The sequence below is a fragment of the Oncorhynchus nerka genome, linkage group LG19, assembly GCF_034236695.1.
Source record: "Oncorhynchus nerka isolate Pitt River linkage group LG19, Oner_Uvic_2.0, whole genome shotgun sequence".
In the NCBI taxonomy this organism is placed as follows: domain Eukaryota; kingdom Metazoa; phylum Chordata; class Actinopteri; order Salmoniformes; family Salmonidae; genus Oncorhynchus; species Oncorhynchus nerka.
The window spans coordinates 2,892,995-2,914,755 of NC_088414.1; the positions used below are offsets into that span (position 1 = coordinate 2,892,995).

Below are 21,761 nucleotides of genomic sequence, written 5' to 3' on the forward strand. Positions count from 1 at the left end.
GTCGAGGTTAACCAATCATAGCACCATTGGAACAATTCCGTAATATGATAAGACGAAAAATAGCCAAGCTATATAACTCTACTATGACAAGTCCCAGATCTGTTGGGACAGCTATGTTTTGGTACATTACATCTGTTAGGTGGGTGGTTACATGCTGTTGTATAGTAAGGTACAGAATGATACAGTATGCCGAGACATAAAACAGTAGAACTGAAAACATAATGAAGTCAGAAGGACGTGAACAACTATAGGACAACTGTAATTAATGCAGACAAGCTGGAAGTAAAGGCTGTGTAAACTTGATGTCTTATATTGTAACATTATTGATATTATTGATATTGTATAATTGGAACATACACACCCACAAAATCAACATTGAATATAGTTGAAAAGAGCTCTGAGTATAGACCTGGATAATGATGTGTGTGTGTGTGTGATCCGAGAGAATCTTTGGGGAAGAGTTCCCTCAAATGGGGTGTGTGTATTTGTGCGTGCGTGTGCATAGTGTAGGTGTGTGTTTTCTGAGAGAATCTTTGGGGAGAGTCCCCTCAGATGGGAGAAGGGTCCCGCAGAGTGCTGGTGAGGGCCGAGTCTCCGAACACGTTGGCATAAGAGGCTTTGAGGAACTGGACGTAGTTCTGCAGACTCCTGTTGGTGCTGTCCGACTGCTCCAGACGATCCTTCACATCCTGAAGACGGGACTGGTACCGCCGCTCTGCCTGAGGGTGGCGGAGGTGCACACACGCAGACAGACACACACCACAGCAATTCTATTATTAGAATGAAATATTATTTGATTTCTAAAGAGTGTGTGTGCCAAGATGTGTACGGTTATGAGCCACTATGTCTTTGACCGCAATAGTTTTAGAGATTATGAGAGATTATAATCAGAGTTGACGCTAGAGATGTGTATTTCTAAAACACTCTCCCTCACCTCCTCTTTGCTGCGGCGGAGGGTGGTGAGTTCTGTGGTGGTCCTGCTTAGCTGGGTCTCCAGGTCCACCACCTTGGACTGGGTGGAGTGCTCTTTGGTGATCGCACGTTCCCGGGTCTGGGACACCTAATATAATAATATATGCCATTTAACAGACACTTTTATCCAAAGTGACTTACAGTCATGCGTGCATACATTTTATGTATGAGGGGTCCAGGGAATTGATCCCACTATCTAGGAGTTGCAAGCGCCATGATCTACCAACAGAGCTACAGAGGACCACCTATACACCAGGACTGTGATACTCCATCAGACAGAGCAACTGTTACAACAAGCATAAAACAAAATGGCTGTGCACCCATGGGAACGAAAATGACAAAGTCAGTGTAAACTAATGTTGTTCTGTGAGTATTCACAATGCTAAAACGTAAAACAACCAAATCACTCAATTCAATACTTGCATCTCAATTTTACAATGTCCATGCAAAAAGCAGTAATAATTTGTACGACTTTTAAATGACCAGGGATTGGTTCGGATTTCTAAACTTTAAATATAGTTAATAATCAGTTATACTAGAGACATGAAGAGTGCCATAGTCTGGTTTCTACACCAGGAGTTAATGGGTATCTGTAGGAGGAAAGTATATGGTGGAGGCCTTTAAGCTTGGAATGTACTGAGTGAAGGAAAGACGATCACATCTTGGCAGGCACTGATTAGGGTGGAGAGAATTGGTTTAGTGAGGAAGGTGGCTGAGGTCAGGTTAAGAGAGAAGGAACAGTTTATTGCCCGCGTAACTTAATTTCCTGCCTAGCAACAAAGATGTAATGTTTAGAGAGAAGGAGGAGATTCCACCCCAAATTGGGGTATATATATATACTACCACTTGTGGAACAATGTATTCGTCTTATGCAGCTGTATGACCCAATGGGGGAATACACTTGGTTTAAGCTTTACTAATCGTCCGTGAGTTTTAATAGGTTCATTTAGAACCTAACACCAGTGAACATAACACACATGCAAATATTGATCTCAAGCTGCAATGCTCCCTCCCACCCAGTTATTCCCCAAGTAGCCAATCCCCAGCCCCCCTCTCCCCATACCCGGGTGCCCCAGACAGACCTGGCGTCGGGCATCATCCAAGGCCTCCTCCAGCTGGCGGGTCAGGTGCGTGCACTCGTGGGACTTCTCCTCCAGCCGGAGCTGATTGCCATGGATGGTCTCCTCCCGCTTGGCGATCACCCCCACCAGGTCTCTGTTCTGACAAGTGGCCTCCTCTAGCTTCCTGTGAGGGAGAAATGGGATGGGCTCTCAAGCCCAGGTATGTTCACACATACACACACACCATACAAACACGGTATACATAAACACACACACAGGGGGTCACAAACTAACAACGTATGAGCTCACTGTACTGTAAGTTGGATAAAAGCATCGGTATATATTATGTATCATACTACACACACACACACACACACACTCTGTTCAGCACGTTATGATATTGGCTCTGGAATGGCCATGACAGTCTGACCTCTCCAGACTCTCCACACGGTGCTGCAGCTGTTTGTTCTCCTCCAACAGGACAGACTTTTTCTGTCTCAGCAGCTCCACCTGGCTGCCCTGCTGCTCCACCTAGACACAAAACATAAACCATTATAATATTATTACCATATTATTAAATTGATAAAGCCAGTTTGGAAGATGTGCATACCATCACATTGCGTACAGCACACATACACCACCCCCCCACCACACACAACCCCCCCGACCCCCACACCTTTATGCGCAGGTCAGCCAGGACGATACTCAGCTCGGTGCTACGTCTCTCCTGGGCATGTTCTCTGTCCTGAGCTTCTTCCAGTAGGACCTCAGAGCGCCGCAGTGCCTCAGGAAGAGGCTCCAGCTCCGTCAGCCGGCCCAGCAGCTCCCTGCGCACCGCCTCCACTTCGCTCTCCAGCTGGTCCCGGACCTCCCGCGCCTCTCGCTCTGCTTGTCCCAGCCTGGCACAGTACTCGTCCGCCTCCGCCCGTGTCTTCACCACCTGGGTGATGGGTAGCATTACACAGAAGCACAGAAAAGACATGAGGCACGAACAATATACACACACATTGTAATTTATGGACTATAATTCTCCTTTTCATTTAGCCTATTATTGCATGTTTGCTTTCAGCACATTAAGAGTCTGTATGTGGGTACAACGTGTGTGCATACCTGTGTGCATACGTGTGTGCATACCTGTGTGCATACCTGTGTGCATACCTGTGTGCATACCTGTGTGTATACCCGTGTGTGCATACCTGTGTGTATACCTGTGTGCATACCTGTGTGTATACCTGTGTGCATACCTGTGTGTATACCTGTGTGCATACCTGTGTGCATACCCGTGTGTGTATACCTGTGTGTGTATACCTGTGTGTGTATACCTGTGTGCATACCTGTGTGCATACCTGTGTGCATACCTGTGTGTATACCTGTGTGTATACCTGTGTGCATACCTGTGTGCATACCTGTGTGTGCATACCTGTGTGCATACCTGTGTGTGCATACCTGTGTGTGTATACCTGTGTACATACCTGTGTGCGTATACCTGTGTGCATACCTGTGTGTATACCTGTGTGTATACCTGTGTGTATACCTGTGTGCATACCTGTGTGCATACCTGTGTGTGTATACCTGTGTGTGTATACCTGTGTGTGTATACCCGTGTGCATACCTGTGTGTGTATACCCGTGTGCATACCTGTGTGTGTATACCTGTGTGTGTATACCTGTGTGCATACCTGTGAGTATACCTGTGTGTGTGTCTATTTACCTGGGTCTTGTAGTTGTCCACTAGGCTCTCGTATTGCTTCACAGAGGCTTTGACGTGTTGTACCTCTGACTGGGACAGAGTCAGCTTCTCCTCCACTGCAGACAACATGGCCTGAAAGAGGGGAACATATGCCTGTCAGCCTACAGTACAGCGCTGTGTTTGTGTCCATGTTATGATGCAATCCAATATCTGGGTCGGATAAAATCTATGCAATATTGAATTACTTTCAAATCTTTGTAATTTACCAGAACCAACACCTACTATTTGGTACCGGGTACAGATGTAATTCTTGTAAATGACAAAGGACCACATAATTGGATTTACTTCCCAGGCACAGATTAAGCCTGATGCATGATTTAAAAAGTGAAGATGAAGATGATGAAGAATATCCATTCAAAGTGATTTTTTTTGTCCAACTAAAATGAATCTGTGAAAACTGGCCTAATAATTCCAAGAGTTCGTCCATTGTCATCACTGACCTTGAGGCTCTGGTTCTCTAGCTTGGCGTGGGTGCCCTCTGTGGTGAGGCTGTGCAGGCGGTCCAGGAGCCCCTCTCTCTCGGCCCGGGCCTTGTCCTCCGTCCCATGGAGTTGCTCTGTCAGGTCTGACACTCGGCTGCACGCATAGGATATGGTCAGGATTATAAAGGTTTTTATGTTAGACCATAAAATGTACAATTTGACCATATTCATGATTGCTCATGATGCTGTGTTCCCTATTATTCTGAGGAAAAACTGAAGCAACTCTTTCTCTCACCTGTTGAGGACTGAGACCTCCATATCTAGCTGAGTCTTGTCCTTCATTTCCTGGGCGTGGTGACCACGCCAATTCTCTGCTGCTGATAGGGCCTCTACCATCTGTTTCTCCTGTGTAGGTAGCAACATCATCCAATAGATGTGAAAAGTATTTCAACCTGGTCCTGGTGAGCTACATGGTACATCTGGCTATTGTTCTAGCCCATTACTAATAAACGTAATTCGACTAATCATCAAATCACATTTATTTCTATAGCCCTTCGTACATCAGCTGATATCTCAAAGTGCTGTACAGAAACCCAGCCTAAAACCCCAAACAGCAAGCAATGCAGGTGCTGCATTAATCATCAAGAAGTTCTTCATTGGAACATCTGATCCTAAGTATTGATGAGTTGTTCCATGTCAAATCAAACAAAAATATAAATGCAACAATTTCAAAATGTTTACTGAGTTACAGTTCATAAGGTAAATCAGCCAATTAAAATAAATGCATTAGGCCCTAATCTATGGATTTCACATGACTGGGAATACAGATATGCATCTGGTCACAGATACCTTTAAAACAAAAGTTGGGTGTGGATCAGAAAACCAGTTAGTATCTGGTGTGACCACCATTGGCCTCATGCAGCGCGACACATCTCCTTCGAATAGAGTTAATCAGGCTGTTGATTGTGGAATGTTGTCCCACTCCTCTTCAATGGCTTTGCGAAGTTGCTGGATATTGGCGGGAACTGGAACAGGCTGTTCAATCCAGAGCATCCCAAACATGCTCAATGGGTGACATGTCTGGTGAGAATGCAGGCCACGGAAGAACTGGGACAGTTTCCAGGAATTGTGTACAGATCCTTGTGACATGGGGTCGTGCATTATCATGCTGAAACATGAGGTGATGGCGGTGGATGAATGGCACGACAATGGGTCTCAGGATCTCGTCACAGTATCTTCGTGCATTCAAATTGCCACTGAAAAATGACACTTGTGTTTGTCGCCCACACACTGTCTGCCATCTGCCCGGTACAATTGAAACCGGAATTCATATGTGAAGAGCACACTTCTCCAGCCTGGCAGTGGCCGTCAAAGGTGAGCATTTGCCCAGTGAAGTCGATCAATGACTTGCAATGGATTTGTACAAAAATGCAAAAAAGATAGCAATTGAAACAGTGGCCAATAAAACTAAAGCATGGGTTACTGTCATTCCTTGTCAAGGCTTATAGGGTAAGGAAACCAATTTAAAATGTTGTCATTTGGGCAAAGAATCCCTTAAACAATCTTCCAACTTTTTCACCTAATAACAGGAACAGCGACATCTAGTGGTCAGAACCGGGTAATATCAGAACGCAGGATGAGGCAAGTAGCTAACAACTCAAATGACTAATTTCTCTGAATGACCAAATTCACTGGGAATATAATACAAAGGATGAAGAATCAATATTTTCAAGCCGCAACTCCATAGTACATGTCAAACAAAGAGAACTGATACTATACAGTGCATTCGGAAAGTATTCAGACCCCTTCCCCTTTTCCACATTTTGTTACATTACAGCCTATTTCTAAAAATTAATCAATTCACTTTTTCTTCAATCTACACACAATACCACATAATGACAAAGCAAAATACGTTTTTTTAAATGTTTGTAAATGTATAAAAATAAACTGAAATTCCTTATTTACATAAGTATTCAGACCCTTTGCTATGAGACTTGAAACTGAGCTCAGGTGCATCCTGTTTCCATTGACCATCCCTGAGATGTTTCTAGAACTTGACTGGAGTCCACATGTGGTGAATTATATTCATTAGACATGATTTGGAAATGCACCCTCCTGTCTAGATCAGGTCCCACAGTTGACAGTGCTTGTTAAGAGCAAAAACTTAGCCATAAGGTTGATTGAAGGTCCCCAACAACATAGTGGCCTCCATCATTCTTAAATGGAAGAAGTTTGGAACCACCAAGACTCTTCCTAGAGCTGGCCGACCAGCCAAACTCAGCAACCGGAGGAAAAGGGCCTTGGTCAGGGAGGTGACCAAGAACCCGATGGTCACTCTGACAGAGCTCCAGAGTTCCTCCGTGGAGATGGGAGAACCTTCCAGATGGACAACCATCGCTGCAGCACTTCACCAATCAGGGCTTTATGGTAGAGTGGCCAGACAGAGCCAATCCTCAGTAAAAGGCACATGACAGCCAGCTTGGATATTGCCAAAAGCGACCTAAAGGACTCTCAGACCATGAGAAACAAGATTCTCTGGTCTGATGAAAACAAGATTGCACTCTTTGGCCTGAATGCAAAGTGTCAGATCTGGACAAAACCTGGTACCAGGATTGAGTAAAGGGTTCGAAAACTTATGTAAATGTGGTATAAAACCCTGTTTTTGTTTTGTCATTATGGGGTATTGTGTGTAGATTTATGAAAAACAACTTAATCAGTTTTAGAATAAGGCTGTAACAGAACAAAATGTGGAAAAAGTCAAGAGGTCTGAATACTTCCTAAAAGCACTGCAAATTTAATGAATATTATATGAATCCTACACACTAAATGGCCAATTTGGATGCAATCAATTATCTTAATTTCTCAGAGATAAATTATATTTCAACAAAATAATGTTGCAAGAATGCTAATCTTATCTGTTTCTAACAGAAATTATTTCAAAATAATCTGAGATGCTGAGTGTCAAAATTCTTTCTTGTCCTTTTTTAGTTGAAACGAGGATTAGACCAAACTGGTCCTAGATCTGTTCTAAGGTCACCATCTCCCTTCTTCCACCTACCATGTCCAGTAGCTGAGCTCTGAGCTGACCGGCGGTGTCTTCACTGCGCTCCGCCCGGTGTTTCTGGGCCCGCGTAGCCCTCTTCAGGGCTTCTTTGTTGGACTCCGCCTGAAGTTTCAGACCCCGCAGCTGCTCCAGCAGGTGATCCATCTCTCCCTGCTGCTGGTTGGCCGCACGCTCCAAGTTCTGGACCAATCAGAAAGGAGTGGATAAAAAAACAGGAAGACATTTTGTTTGCAGAGTCTAAAAGTAACAATACATTTTGTATGCAAGGAAAGAGAAAAAACAAGTGAGCCTCCACCCCCACCTCCTGCCCCATTCCCCCAACCCCATGTCTCCCTACAACCACCCCCCACCTCCTGCCCCATTCCCCCAACCCCATGTCTCCCTACAACCACCCCCAATCTCCTGCCCCATTCCCCCAACCCCATGTCTCCCTACAACCACCCCCAATCTCCTGCCCCATTCCCCCAACCCCATGTCTCCCTACAACCACCCCCAATCTCCTGCCCCATTCCCCCAACCCCATGTCTCCCTACAACCACCCCCAATCTCCTGCCCCATTCCCCCAACCCCATGTCTCCCTACAACCACCCCCAATCTCCTGCCCCATTCCCCCAACCCCATGTCTCCCTACAACCACCCCCAATCTCCTGCCCCATTCCCCCAACCCCATGTCTCCCTACAACCACCCCCAATCTCCTGCCCCATTCCCCCAACCCCATGTCTCCCTACAACCACCCCCAATCTCCTGCCCCATTCCCCCAACCCCATGTCTCCCTACAACCACCCCCAATCTCCTGCCCCATTCCCCCAACCCCATGTCTCCCTACAACCACCCCCAATCTCCTGCCCCATTCCCCCAACCCCATGTCTCCCTACAACCACCCCCAATCTCCTGCCCCATTCCCCCAACCCCATGTCTCCCTACAACCACCCCCAATCTCCTGCCCCATTCCCCCAACCCCATGTCTCCCTACAACCACCCCCAATCTCCTGCCCCATTCCCCCAACCCCATGTCTCCCTACAACCACCCCCAATCTCCTGCCCCATTCCCCCAACCCCATGTCTCCCTACAACCACCCCCAATCTCCTGCCCCATTCCCCAACCCCATGTCTCCCTACAACCACCCCCAATCTCCTGCCCCATTCCCCCAACCCCATGTCTCCTACAACCACCCCCAATCTCCTGCCCCACCCCCAACCCCATGTCTCCCTACAACCACCCCCAATCTCCTGCCCCATTACCCCAACCCCATTCTCCCCAACCCCCATGCCCCATTCCCCCAACCCCTCCCTACAACCACCCCCAATCTCCTGCCCCATTCCCCCAACCCCATGTCTCCCTACAACCACCCCCAATCTCCTGCCCCATTCCCCCAACCCCATGTCTCCCTACAACCACCCCCAATCTCCTGCCCCATTCCCCCAACCCCATGTCTCCCTACAACCACCCCCAATCTCCTGCCCCATTCCCCCAACCCCATGTCTCCCTACAACCACCCCCATCTCCTGCCCCATTCCCCCAACCCCATGTCTCCCTACAACCACCCCCATCTCCTGCCCCATTCCCCCAACCCCATGTCTCCCTACAACCACCCCCATCTCCTGCCCCATTCCCCCAACCCCATGTCTCCCTACAACCCCACCCCCAATCTCCTGCCCCATTCCCCCAACCCCATGTCTCCCTACAACCACCCCCAATCTCCTGCCCCATTCCCCCAACCCCATGTCTCCCTACAACCACCCCCAATCTCCTGCCCCATTCCCCAACCCCATGTCTCCCTACAACCACCCCAATCTCCTGCCCCATTCCCCCAACCCCATGTCTCCCTACAACCACCCCCAATCTCCTGCCCCATTCCCCCAACCCCATGTCTCCTACAACCACCCCCAATCTCCTGCCCCATTCCCCCAACCCCATGTCTCCCTACAACCACCCCCAATCTCCTGCCCCATTCCCCCAACCCCATGTCTCCCTACAACCACCCCCAATCTCCTGCCCCATTCTACAACCACCCCCAACCCCATGTCTCCCTACAACCACCAATCTCCTGCCCCATTCCCCCAACCCCATGTCTCCTACAACCACCCCCAATCTCCTGCCCCATTCCCCCAACCCCATGTCTCCCTACAACCACCCCCAATCTCCTGCCCCATTCCCCCAACCCCATGTCTCCCTACAACCACCCCCAATCTCCTGCCCCATTCCCCCAACCCCATGTCTCCTACAACCACCCCCAATCTCCTGCCCCACCCCCAAATCTCCTGCCCCATTCCCCCAACCCCATGTCTCCCTACAACCACCCCCAATCTCCTGCCTCATTCCCCCAACCCCATGTCTCCCTACAACCACCCCCAATCTCCTGCCCCATTCCCCCAACCCCATGTCTCCCTACAACCACCCACCTCCTGCCCCATTCCCCCAACCCCATGTCTCCCTACAACCACCCCCAATCTCCTGCCCCATTCCCCCAACCCCATGTCTCCCTACAACCACCCCCAATCTCCTGCCCCATTCCCCCAACCCCATGTCTCCCTACAACCACCCCCAATCTCCTGCCCCATTCCCCCAACCCCATGTCTCCCTACAACCACCCCAATCTCCTGCCCCATTCCCCCAACCCCATGTCTCCCTACAACCACCCCCAATCTCCTGCCCCATTCCCCCAACCCCATGTCTCCCTACAACCACCCCCAATCTCCTGCCCCATTCCCCCAACCCCATGTCTCCCTACAACCACCCCCAATCTCCTGCCCCATTCCCCCAACCCCATGTCTCCCTACAACCACCCCCAATCTCCTGCCCCATTCCCCCAACCCCATGTCTCCCTACAACCACCCCCAATCTCCTGCCCCATTCCCCCAACCCCATGTCTCCCTACAACCACCCCCACCTCCTGCCCCATTCCCCCAACCCCATGTCTCCCTACAACCACCCCCAATCTCCTGCCCCATTCCCCCAACCCCATGTCTCCCTACAACCACCCCAATCTCCTGCCCCATTCCCCCAACCCCATGTCTCCCTACAACCACCCCCAATCTCCTGCCCCATTCCCCCAACCCCATGTCTCCCTACAACCACCCCCAATCTCCTGCCCCATTCCCCCAACCCCATGTCTCCCTACAACCACCCCCAATCTCCTGCCCCATTACCCCAACCCCATGTCTCCCTACAACCACCCCCAATCTCCTGCCCCATTCCCCCAACCCCATGTCTCCCTACAACCACCCCCAATCTCCTGCCCCATTCCCCCAACCCCATGTCTCCTACAACCACCCCCAATCTCCTGCCCCATTCCCCCAACCCCATGTCTCCCTACAACCACCCCCAATCTCCTGCCCCATTCCCCCAACCCCATGTCTCCCTACAACCACCCCCAATCTCCTGCCCCATTCCCCCAACCCCATGTCTCCCTACAACCACCCCCAATCTCCTGCCCCATTCCCCCAACCCCATGTCTCCCTACAACCACCCCCCATCTCCTGCCCCATTCCCCCAACCCCATGTCTCCCTACAACCACCCCCATCTCCTGCCCCATTCCCCCAACCCCATGTCTCCTACAACCACCCCCATCTCCTGCCCCATTCCCCCAACCCCATGTCTCCCTACAACCACCCCCAATCTCCTGCCCCATTCCCCCAACCCCATGTCTCCCTACAACCACCCCAATCTCCTGCCCCATTCCCCCAACCCCATGTCTCCCTACAACCACCCCCAATCTCCTGCCCCATTCCCCCAACCCCATGTCTCCCTACAACCACCCCCAATCTCCTGCCCCATTCCCCCAACCCCATGTCTCCCTACAACCACCCCCAATCTCCTGCCCCATTCCCCCAACCCCATGTCTCCCTACAACCACCCCCAATCTCCTGCCCCATTCCCCCAACCCCATGTCTCCCTACAACCACCCCAATCTCCTGCCCCATTCCCCCAACCCCATGTCTCCCTACAACCACCCCCAATCTCCTGCCCCATTCCCCCAACCCCATGTCTCCCTACAACCACCCCCAATCTCCTGCCCCATTCCCCCAACCCCATGTCTCCCTACAACCACCCCCAATCTCCTGCCCCATTCCCCCAACCCCATGTCTCCCTACAACCACCCCCAATCTCCTGCCCCATTCCCCCAACCCCATGTCTCCCTACAACCACCCCCAATCTCCTGCCCCATTCCCCCAACCCCATGTCTCCCTACAACCACCCCCAATCTCCTGCCCCATTCCCCCAACCCCATGTCTCCCTACAACCACCCCCAATCTCCTGCCCCATTCCCCCAACCCCATGTCTCCCTACAACCACCCCCAATCTCCTGCCTCATTCCCCCAACCCCATGTCTCCTACAACCACCCCCAATCTCCTGCCCCATTCCCCAACCCCATGTCTCCCTACAACCACCCACCTCCTGCCCCATTCCCCCAACCCCATGTCTCCCTACAACCACCCCCAATCTCCTGCCCCATTCCCCCAACCCCATGTCTCCCTACAACCACCCCCAATCTCCTGCCCCATTCCCCCAACCCCATGTCTCCCTACAACCACCCCCAATCTCCTGCCCCATTCCCCCAACCCCATGTCTCCCTACAACCACCCACCTCCTGCCCCATTCCCCCAACCCCATGTCTCCCTACAACCACCCACCTCCTGCCCCATTCCCCAACCCCATGTCTCCCTACAACCACCCACCTCCTGCCCCCCTCCTAGAAACCATGTGTTCAACTCCTTCCCATCCCCCCAGTACCCCTTACCCTTGGGCCTGAAAGCAAAAATATATATATATAATAATGAAAATAGGTAAATACGGCATATTTTGTTTATATGTGTTGGGCTTTAGCTGAGATTATTCTTTACATAGTCAAGTGTACTTTTTTCAGGGCTCAATAAAAAAAAAATACATTCATTCTCGCTGTCGATAATTGTAAAGTTATAACTTCTAATAGTAACTGTATTCACTGGCGAACTGGGAGAGAGTCAGATGATTGCCATCTAAGAGCCAACATCTTTTTTTCAGCAGTGCTACCTGGCAGCAGTAATCGTCTCTCTGATTTATTGTGAGATTCAAGGAGCCATCATCGTTAAAGTAACATAGTAGATGGCAAAGAATTGAATATTTATATTCATGCACTTCTAAATTAATTTTGTAAAAGGCTGCACTCCAGACCTCAAGGCATTATTGTGTAATATTGGAGTATGGGCATGCCATTTTGATTCCAAGTTAAGTAGTTAAAAAATTGTAATGGATTTTCTATGGATTTTTTCCCAATAGCCAGAAGGGGGAGGCAAAAATACAGCAATTCAGCCATGGAAAGTATTCAGACCCCTTGACTTTTTTCACATTTTGTAGTTACAGCCTTATTCTAAAATGGATTAAATTAAATATAGAAATGTTTGCAGATGTAATAAAAATGTAAAACTGAAATACAACATTTACATAAGTATGGAGACCCTTTACTCAGTACTTTGTTGAAGCACTTTTGGCAGCGATTACAGCCTCAAATCTTCTTGTGTATGATGCTACAAGCTTGGCACACCTGTATTTGGGGAGTTTCTCACATTCCTCTCTGCAGATCCTCTCAAGCTCTGTCAGGTTGGATGGGGAGCGTCGCTGCACAACTATTTTCAAGTTTCTCCAGAGATGTTCAAGTCTGGACTCTGGCTTTGCCACTCAAGGACATTTGTCTTGGCTGTGTATGTAGTTTTTTTTGTCCTATTGGATGGTGAACCTTCGTCTGAGGTTCTTCATTTTTCTCTTTATTTAACAATCATACAGTGGGGCAAAAAAAGTATTTAGTCAGCCACCAATTGTGCAAGTTCTCCCACTTAAAAATATGAGAGGCCTGTAATTTTCATCATATGTACATTTCAACTATGACAGACAAAAATAGAAAAAAAAACATCCAGAAAATCACATTGTAGGATTTTTAATGAATTTATTTGCAAATTATGGTGGAAAATAAGTATTTGGTCAATAACAAAAGTTTATCTCAATACTTTGTTATATACCCTTTGTTGGCAATGACAGAGGTCAAACGTTATCTGTAAGTCTTCACAAGGTTTTCACACACTGTTGCTGGTATTTTGGCCCATTCCTCCATGCAGATCTGGGGCTGTTGCTGGGCAACACGGACTTTCAACTCCCTCCAAAGATTTTCTATGGGGTTGAGATCTGGAGACTGGCTAGGCCACTCCAGGACGTTGAAATGCTTCTTACGAAGCCACTCCTTTGTTGCCCGGGCAGTGTGTTTGGGATCATTGTCATGCTGAAAGACCCAGCCACGTTTCATCTTCAATGCCCTTGCTGATGCAAGGAGGTTTTCACTCAAAATCTCACGATACATGGCCCCATTCATTCTTTCCTTTACACGGGTCAGTCGTCCTGGTCCCTTTGCAGAAAAACAGCCCCAAAGCATGATGTTTCCACCACCATGCTTCACAGTAGGTATGGTGTTCTTTGGATGCAACTCAGCATTCTTTGTCCTCCAAACACGACGAGTTGAGTTTTGACCAAAAAATTATATTTTGGTTTCATCTGACCATATGACATTCTCCCAATCTTCTTCTGGATCATCCAAATGCTCTCTAGCAAACTTCAGACGGGCCTGGACATGTACTGGCTTAAGCAGGGGGACACGTCTGGCACTGCAGGATTTGAGTCCCTGGCGGCGTAGTGTGTTACTGATGGTAGGCTTTGTTACTTTGGTCCCAGCTCTCTGCAGGTCATTCACTAGCCCCCCCCCGTGTGGTTCTGGGATTTTTGCTCACCGTTCTTGTGATCATTTTGACCCCACGGGGTGAGATCTTGCGTGGAGCCCCAGATCAACGAAGATTATCAGTGGTCTTGTATGTCTTCCATTTCCTAATAATTGCTCCCACAGTTGATTTCTTCAAACCAAGCTGCTTACCTATTGCAGATTCAGCCTTCCCCGCCTGGTGCAGGTCTACAATTTTGTTTCTGGTGTCCTTTGTCAGCTCTTTGGTCTTGGCCATAGTGGAGTTTGGAGTGTGACTGTGTGAGGTTGTGGACAGGTGTCTTTTATACTGATAACAAGTTCAAACAGGTGCCATTAATACAGGTGGAGGAGTGGAGGACAGAGGAGCCTCTTAAAGAAGAAGTTACAGGTCTGTGAGAGCCAGAAATCTTGCTTGTTTGTTATTGACCAAATACTTATTTTCCACCATAATTTGCAAATAAATTCATTAAAAATCATATAATGTGATTTTCTGGATTTTTCCCCTCATTTTGTCTGTCATAGTTGAAGTGTACCTATGATGAAAATTACAGGCCTCTCATCTTTTTAAGTGGGAGAACTTGCACAATTGGTGGCTGACTAAATACTTTTTTGCCCCACTGTACATATGAAACCTTATTTGTTCATCGAAAACTGTGAATAACTCACCACAGGTTAATGAGAAGGGTATGCTTGAAAGGATGCACATAAGGCACAGGCAAAGTACATCAGTATAGCGAAATTAAGCTGCAAGTTGATATGTGTCCAAATGGAAGCCATATAACGTCACTTTACCTTGATTTGCACAGCAAGACGGTTGTTGTCGGCCTCTTTGCTGCGTAACTGGCTCTGCAAATGGGCCCGAGTAGACTCCAGTACTTTAGACAGCTCTCCTGTGGTCTTAGCATTCTCCTGGAACAACAACAGAATGCAAAATAAATTAATCAAATCATTCAAATAATGAAACATTTGTTGAACACGCTGTTAGTGTGTGGGATGTAAAATACAACAACTATAGTTCACCTTCTCAGTGTCCATAAGTGTAGTCAGTTGATTAACCTCCCTCTCTTTCTCTTGAAGTTTCAAAACAAGATGCTGTGTGAGGAATGACACAGAAATGTAATTCAGTACAACCTTCTATCCATCAGCCGTCCAATAAGCACAAACCATTTTGAAGAGGACATTTTGGAGATTCATGATTCACTGAATATTTTTGTTGACTGACAGTGGCATATTTAAAGAAACACACCGAGTTTTCTGCCTCTGTGTTCGTCAGCCTCTTCAGAAGTACATCTTTCTGCTCTGAAATCCTCATGGATTCCATCTGTTCAAAAATGTTTAAAAAAAAACTGCCACCACCACAACAGGTAAAAGTGTAGCTATAAGAGGCCCCGTATTTCAGGCCATAACATGATTAGACTGTGATCCTAGTTCCGAACGTCCATGGTTATTCATCATGTCAGCATTTTCACCATCCTGGAAGTTTTTGAAAACTTATGGGTTCAAGTAGGGTTAGGTTTCAAGATAAGGACATTTGCTTACTTCGCTAATCATGTTGTGGACCCAAATCAAGGCCGGTGTTATGGATTAAAGTGAGTTGCTCTACTCTTAGTCTGCCCTCTACAGGCATGGAGGGTGTACCGGTACCTCACGTCCATGCTGTTCCCTCAGTAGGTGGCGGAGAGTGAGGTTGGTGGACTCAAATGTTTCCAGTTTTTGGAGCAGCAACTCCTTCTGACGCGCCAGGAATGAAGACTCAGACCCCGACATTCTCTTTTCCAATCAAAATAAAGCATTTCAGATATCAATACCTACTGTATATCCTTGAGGTTACACCTACCGTATGTATTTTGAAAGCCTATATTGGTATCTTTGCATGGTTGGGGTCAATTCCAGTTCAATTCAGTCAATTCAGGAAGTCAATTGATAAATGGTCTGTGCATTGGCATTTTAATCCATCCCCTGAGTAGAAATGGTATTGACCGCCAACCATGTCTCTGCTGACACTCACACTGGCGCTGGAGCTCCTCATCTTGGTGACGGTCTCTCTCAGGGCTGACACCTGCCTGGCAGCAGCCATCCCGTCCATCTCTGCCTCCATCAGCTTCCTGAGCAGGGTGTCCTTCTCCAGCTGAATCGACTCCATAGACCTCTCCACTCTGTACGTACAGGGGGGTTATGGCAGACACAACAGGAGAGAAGCAAAGGGATGGAAGATTTTGAATAAGGGGTACAGGAAAGATGTTTTATAGTTTCACATTTATTTAGCACCTCTGTATATTATTAAGTAGGACAATTATATTATTTTGCGTGAGTCACTGGGGGCTGTTGACAACTTGTATTTTGCAACTTCTGACAATCAGATTTGATGAAAAACGACCAAATAGGCCATAGTGTGATAGCCTGCTAGGACTGTGGTTGGGTTAAAGGCATCTGAGAATCAAGGCTTATCACAGTCATGAGAAGTTTTACTGGAGTCTGGTCTAGTGGTAGCGCTGCAGACTCCTGACAACACTTACCTGCTGGCGACGGGGTTATGAATCCCACCAGGGCCCTTCCTTTCTGCCTGCCACTCTGTATCGGTCGCCATCTTTACTTTCTGACTAAGACAATTAAATACAATTTGAATGAACTATGGCTTCAAGTGTGTCTGTCTGGGCCATACCTGCTTGTGCAGTCAGTCTCCTCCAACATCTTCTCCATGGAGTGGCGCAGGCGGGAGTTTTCCCTCTCCGTGACCTCTAGCTCCTTGGACACCTCGGCTAGCTCCTCCTCCTGTTCCTCGATGACCCGCTGGGAGGCGCTCAGCTTCTCCGACTGGCGCTCCAACAGCTGCTCCTTCCTCCGCAGCTCCACCTGCACACATACACAGGCATGTACATACACAGGCATGTACATACAGACACACACTTAGAAGATGAATAAATGTATCAATGGGTGAGGGACTAGGGCAACATGTGGAACCGGTTCTAAGGAGAATGGGAGGGACAGACCTCACTCTTCAACGAGCTGACCTCAGTCATCAGGCTGTCAATCTTCCTCTCGTACTGGTTGATTCGTCCATGCAGCACTTCCTCCTCCTCTGACGACAGGTCGGCCAATCGCAGGGGAGAGTGGGAGGTCTCCGGCTCAGGTAATGGTGTGATCTCCAGGCGATGAGTCGGCCCCTAAGACATGGACAGGTCCAATGACCACAGACTATATGGTTTCTTTTGATCCATATTAATGAAAGTGCTGATAGGAAAGTGTTGATATGAGTGCTTTCATAAGATATTGCTTCAATAGGTGCAGTATGAATACATTGCATTAGTGGAGATGAGATAAAAGGAATGAATAGCATGTCAGACCTCCCATTTGTAAGAGGCATCCCGCATTGAGGCCTTCCCAGGCGGTATCCATGGCACCCGTGTCTTCACCTTTGCAGTAGGTCGCAGGATCCCTCCATCACCCTTGGTCTTACCCTGCAAAGCAGACAGCATGAAACTCAAGGGAAACACATTTAGGCCCACATGTAATGCATTCATGTGCAGGTAAATCCAGCAGTTTTCACACAAGCAGGGTATACAGTATTAGATAGCATAAGAAAAAGGAATATACATTCAGAGACCTTTGGATGGTATTCTCCGCTCTGTATCAGTTCAGCACCTTAGACCCTGAATCGGAACTGCATTGATATGAAATTAGGACATTTAATGAACTGTTTCAAATGTGTTTCCCTGAAAAGGGTTTTCCAACCTGTGGTGTCCTGGAAGGGCTCCTGCTCTTCTTCACGTGCACGTGCACAGGCGTAGTCTCATTCACATGCACATGTAGGGGCGGTGAGATTGACCGGGTCCTCATGGCTTTTTTCTGTAAAAGAGCAGTGAGTCAACTAGGCAAAAGCCACAATATAGGCCCTCTTTTCTCCCGTATCATATTAGCCTTTATACTGTGGCCCATCACTACCACACCATCAAACAAATGCAATCAAAGTCATATCAAAGGACACTTTTTCAAAGGGAGACTGAATTATATGCACTGTTAGGAACAGAGTAAATGGTGCAAAGCAGGACTTGATAGGGACAGATTCCATGGTTCAATCATCAACACAAACACAGAAATGAAAGGAGGAGGAAGTGTAAACAAACAGGTTGGTTGACTGTCAGATGTGAACTGGCAGCTGATATGTAGTGATCATTCAAGTCAGTCCTTGTTTACCGTGTAGACAACACATGGCTGGTGTATCATTTTACCTGGGTGATGTACAATTACTAGATCAAGAGTGGACTGGCTGGTTACATTTTTGCCTAATGGGCCTGTATAACTTGTTAATTTTGCGCAAAGTTATAATTAGCAGGCTAATAGTGGGGGCCTCAAGGAAGAAAATGGGCTGGTGTGTTAGAAATACCAGAGATGATTTCTGGTCCCAGTCTGCCCCTGACTAGTATCATATGTCAGAGCAGTAGCAAAAAAGGTATACTTTTAGCGAATGAAGGCACGGCAGGAGCATACCTTCTGAAGTTAAGAAGAGTTGGTCCTGGTCGGTTCCTGGATAGGAGACCAGATGTTACTGGAAGTGGTGTTGGGGGGGCAAGGGGTGGGGGCAGGAGGAGGCACTCTTTCCTCATGTCAAATAAAAACATATCCTAATGCCCCAGTGCAGTGATTGGGGACATTGCCCTGTGAAGGGTGCAATCTTTCGGATTGGACATTAAGACGGGTGTCCTGACTCACGGTGGTCACTAAAGATCCCATGGCACTTATCGTAGGAGTGTTAACCCCGGTGTCTTGGCTAAATTCCCAATCTGGGCCTCATATCATCCCCAGCTTCCAATTGGCTCATTCCTCACCCCTGTAACTATTCCCCAGGTCGTTGCTGTAAATGAGAACATGTTCTCAGTCAACTTACCTGGTAAAATGAGTGTGGTGAACGGAGAGTGGCGAGGTAGGAGAAGAACAGAGGGAGGACGTGTGTTGAGGAAGAATGGCGCCAAGTACAACCCGTACTCTGATGGCTCAGAAATTGAACTTGACGAGAGTGAATTGCGTGTGGTGAGGACCTCTGAACCATGCCCTGATGATCATGCAAAGGATGATTCTGGCACAGTGGGGGTGACATTTTTATAGAAAGTGGATCCCTGACTTTTGGCTGACCCATATAATTGGGTACTGTTAAATCGGTGAAGGTAGCTCAAAGTGGAATTGTGATTTTCTGTTATCTTCCGCCCAGAGGGAGTTGACTTTTCGCGTCACGCGCCTCGGGACAAGACCTGTGACTTGCTTTGCTCTCCGGAGCAGAGGGCCTTTGAAAAGAGTGATTACTGGGGTTGCGTTAAGTGTTGAGGTGGAGCAACTGAAATGTAAGATTCCCTGTGTCTGTGACACCCGCTGATCCAGTGGCGAGCGTGGTGAAACTGAGAAGACACGGTCTGTCCTTTTGAGTTTTGAAGCAAAGTCTTTATCTGACAAAGTCATGGTAGGATGTGTCAGTTATCCCATGAGAGCTTTTGTGCCGATCCCATTAAGGTGTTTTAGATGCCAAGCGTATGGTCATGTTGCAGCAGTGTGTGGGAGGGAAATTCCGAGATGTGAGAAGTGTGCAGGAGGGCATGGAAAAAAGGAATGTGTAGTATCGGTGGAAAAAACGGTGTGTTTCAATTGTGGGGGTGCCCATGTTACTGGGGATCAGAAGTGCCGGTGCAAGAGATAGGTTGAGGTTGCAAAGGTCAGAGTAGAACAGAAGGTCACAAAAATGTCATCATAATATATGCACAAACTCACCAAAACTGTTTCGGCTGGGAAGCATGCCTTAACACCATCATTAAGTTTGCCGACGACATGACGATGGTAGGCCTGATCACCGATGAAGATGAGACAGCCTATAGGCAGGAGGTCAGAGACCTGGAAGTGTGGTGCAAGAACAACAACCTCTCCCTCAACGTCAGCATGACAAAGGAGCTGATTGTGGACGACAGAAAATGTAGGGTTCGAGCACAGAACCCACTCACATAGATGAGGCTGTAGTGGAGCGCGTCGAGAGCTTCAAGTTCATCGGTGGACATCACTAAGGATCAATCATGGTCCACACACACCAACAGTCTTGAAGAGGGCACGACAACACCTCTAACCCCTCAGAAGGCTGAAAGTATTTGGCATGGGCCCTTAAAACCTCAAAAACGTATTTGATAGCTGCATCACTGTTTGGTATGGCAATTGCTTGGCATCCAAACGCTACAGAGGGTAGTTTGTACGGCCCATTACATCACTGGAACCGAGCTCCCTGCCACCCAGGCCCTCTATACTGAGGTTGGATGTCTTAGCCGTGTCTGAATCCTGGCTTAGGAAAACCAACAAAAACCCTGAAGTTTCCATCCCTAACTATAACATTTTCCGCCAAGATAGAACTGCCAAAGGGGGAGGTGATGCAATCTACTGCAGAGATAGCCTTCAGAGTTCTATCTTACTATCCAGGTCTGTACCAAAACAATTTGGGCATCTACTTCTAAAAATGCACCTTTCCAGAAACAAGTCTCTCACCGTGGCCGCTTGCTTTTGACCACCCTCTGCCCCCAGGACACCATATGTGAATTGATTGCTCCCCATTTATCTTCTGAGATCGTGCTGCTAGGTGACCTAAACTGAGACATGCTTAACACCCCGGCCATCCTACAATCTAAGCTTGATGCCCTCAATCTCACACAAATTACCAGGTACAACCCCAAATCCGTAAACACGGGCACGCCCTCCAAATACACCTCTGCTGTTTTCAACCAAGATCTCAGCGATCACTGCCTCATTGTCTGCATCCGTAATGGGTCTGCGAGCAAACGACCTCCACTCATCACTGTGAAACGCTCCCTAAAATACTTCTGTGAGCAGGCCTTTCTAATCGACCTGGCCTGGGTATCCTGGAAGGATATTGGCCTCATTCCGTCAGTAGAGGATGCCTGGTTATTCTTTAAAAGTGCCGTCCTCACCATCTTAAATCAGCACGCCCCATTAAAAAATGTAGAACTAGGAACAGATATAGCCCTTGGTTCACTCCAGACCTGTCTGCCCTTGACCAGTACAAAAACATCCTGTGGCGTTCTGCATTAGCATCTAATAGCCCCGATGATATGCAACTTTTTCGGGAATTTAAGAACCAATATACACAGGCAGTTAGGAAAGCTAAGGCTAGCTTTTTCAAACAGAAATATGCATCCTGTAGTACAAACTCAAAAAAGTTCTGGTGGAGAATAAGAGCACCTCCTCCCAGCTGCCCACTGCACTGAGGCTAGGAGACACTGTCACTACCGATAAATACACAATAGTTGATCATTTCAATAAGCATTTTTCTAAGGCTGGCCATGCTTTCCACCTGGCTACCTCTACCCCGGTCAACAGCCCTGCGCTCCCCACAGCAACTCGCCCAAACCTCCCCCATTTCTCCTTCACCCAAATCCAGATAGCTGATGTTCTGAAAGAGCTGCAAAATCTGGACTCCTACAAATCAGCCGGGCTAGACAATCTGGACCCTCTCGTTCTAAAAGTACCAGCCGAAATTATTGCAACCCCTATAACTAGCCTGCTCAAACTCTCTTTCGTGTCGTCTGAGATTCCCATAGATTAGAAAGCTGCCCTCTTCAAGGGGGGGGGGGTGAAACTCTAGACCCAAACTGCTACAGGCCTATATCTATTCTACCCTGAATTTCTAAGTTCTTTGAAAGCCAAGTTAACAAAGATTATTGACCATTTCGTATCTCACCGTACCTTTTCCGCTATGCAATCTGGTTTCAGAGCTGGTTAT

At 47.9% G+C, this 21,761-nt stretch overlaps 1 protein-coding gene across 6 annotated transcripts in view; it reads right to left on the bottom strand.

The window, feature by feature from the left end:
- Window positions 1–334: 334 nt before the first annotated feature.
- LOC115147097 (outer dense fiber protein 2-like) overlaps window positions 335–21,761 on the bottom strand; it is a 30,289-nt gene continuing 8,862 nt past the window's right edge. For 4 of the 6 annotated variants that reach the window (XM_029689096.2, XM_029689098.2, XM_029689099.2 and 1 more), the window contains 18 exons: window positions 17,729–17,842; window positions 17,341–17,454; window positions 16,987–17,160; window positions 16,659–16,849; window positions 16,005–16,152; window positions 15,641–15,766; window positions 15,243–15,317; window positions 15,017–15,088; window positions 14,789–14,905; window positions 7,263–7,448; window positions 4,500–4,609; window positions 4,223–4,358; window positions 3,744–3,854; window positions 2,710–2,973; window positions 2,464–2,564; window positions 2,055–2,217; window positions 935–1,060; window positions 335–719 (listed from right to left, as the gene is read on the bottom strand). In XM_029689096.2, coding sequence (XP_029544956.2) covers window positions 549–719; window positions 935–1,060; window positions 2,055–2,217; window positions 2,464–2,564; window positions 2,710–2,973; window positions 3,744–3,854; window positions 4,223–4,358; window positions 4,500–4,609; window positions 7,263–7,448; window positions 14,789–14,905; window positions 15,017–15,088; window positions 15,243–15,317; window positions 15,641–15,766; window positions 16,005–16,152; window positions 16,659–16,849; window positions 16,987–17,160; window positions 17,341–17,454; window positions 17,729–17,842 — 2,499 coding nt within the window. In that variant the 3' untranslated portion in view covers window positions 335–548. Of the gene's footprint in view, window positions 720–934; window positions 1,061–2,054; window positions 2,218–2,463; window positions 2,565–2,709; window positions 2,974–3,743; window positions 3,855–4,222; window positions 4,359–4,499; window positions 4,610–7,262; window positions 7,449–14,788; window positions 14,906–15,016; window positions 15,089–15,242; window positions 15,318–15,640; window positions 15,767–16,004; window positions 16,153–16,658; window positions 16,850–16,986; window positions 17,161–17,340; window positions 17,455–17,728; window positions 17,843–19,753; window positions 19,979–21,761 lie in introns of those variants that run through there. The other 2 variants (XM_065004616.1, XM_029689101.2) reach the window with 2 other exon arrangements.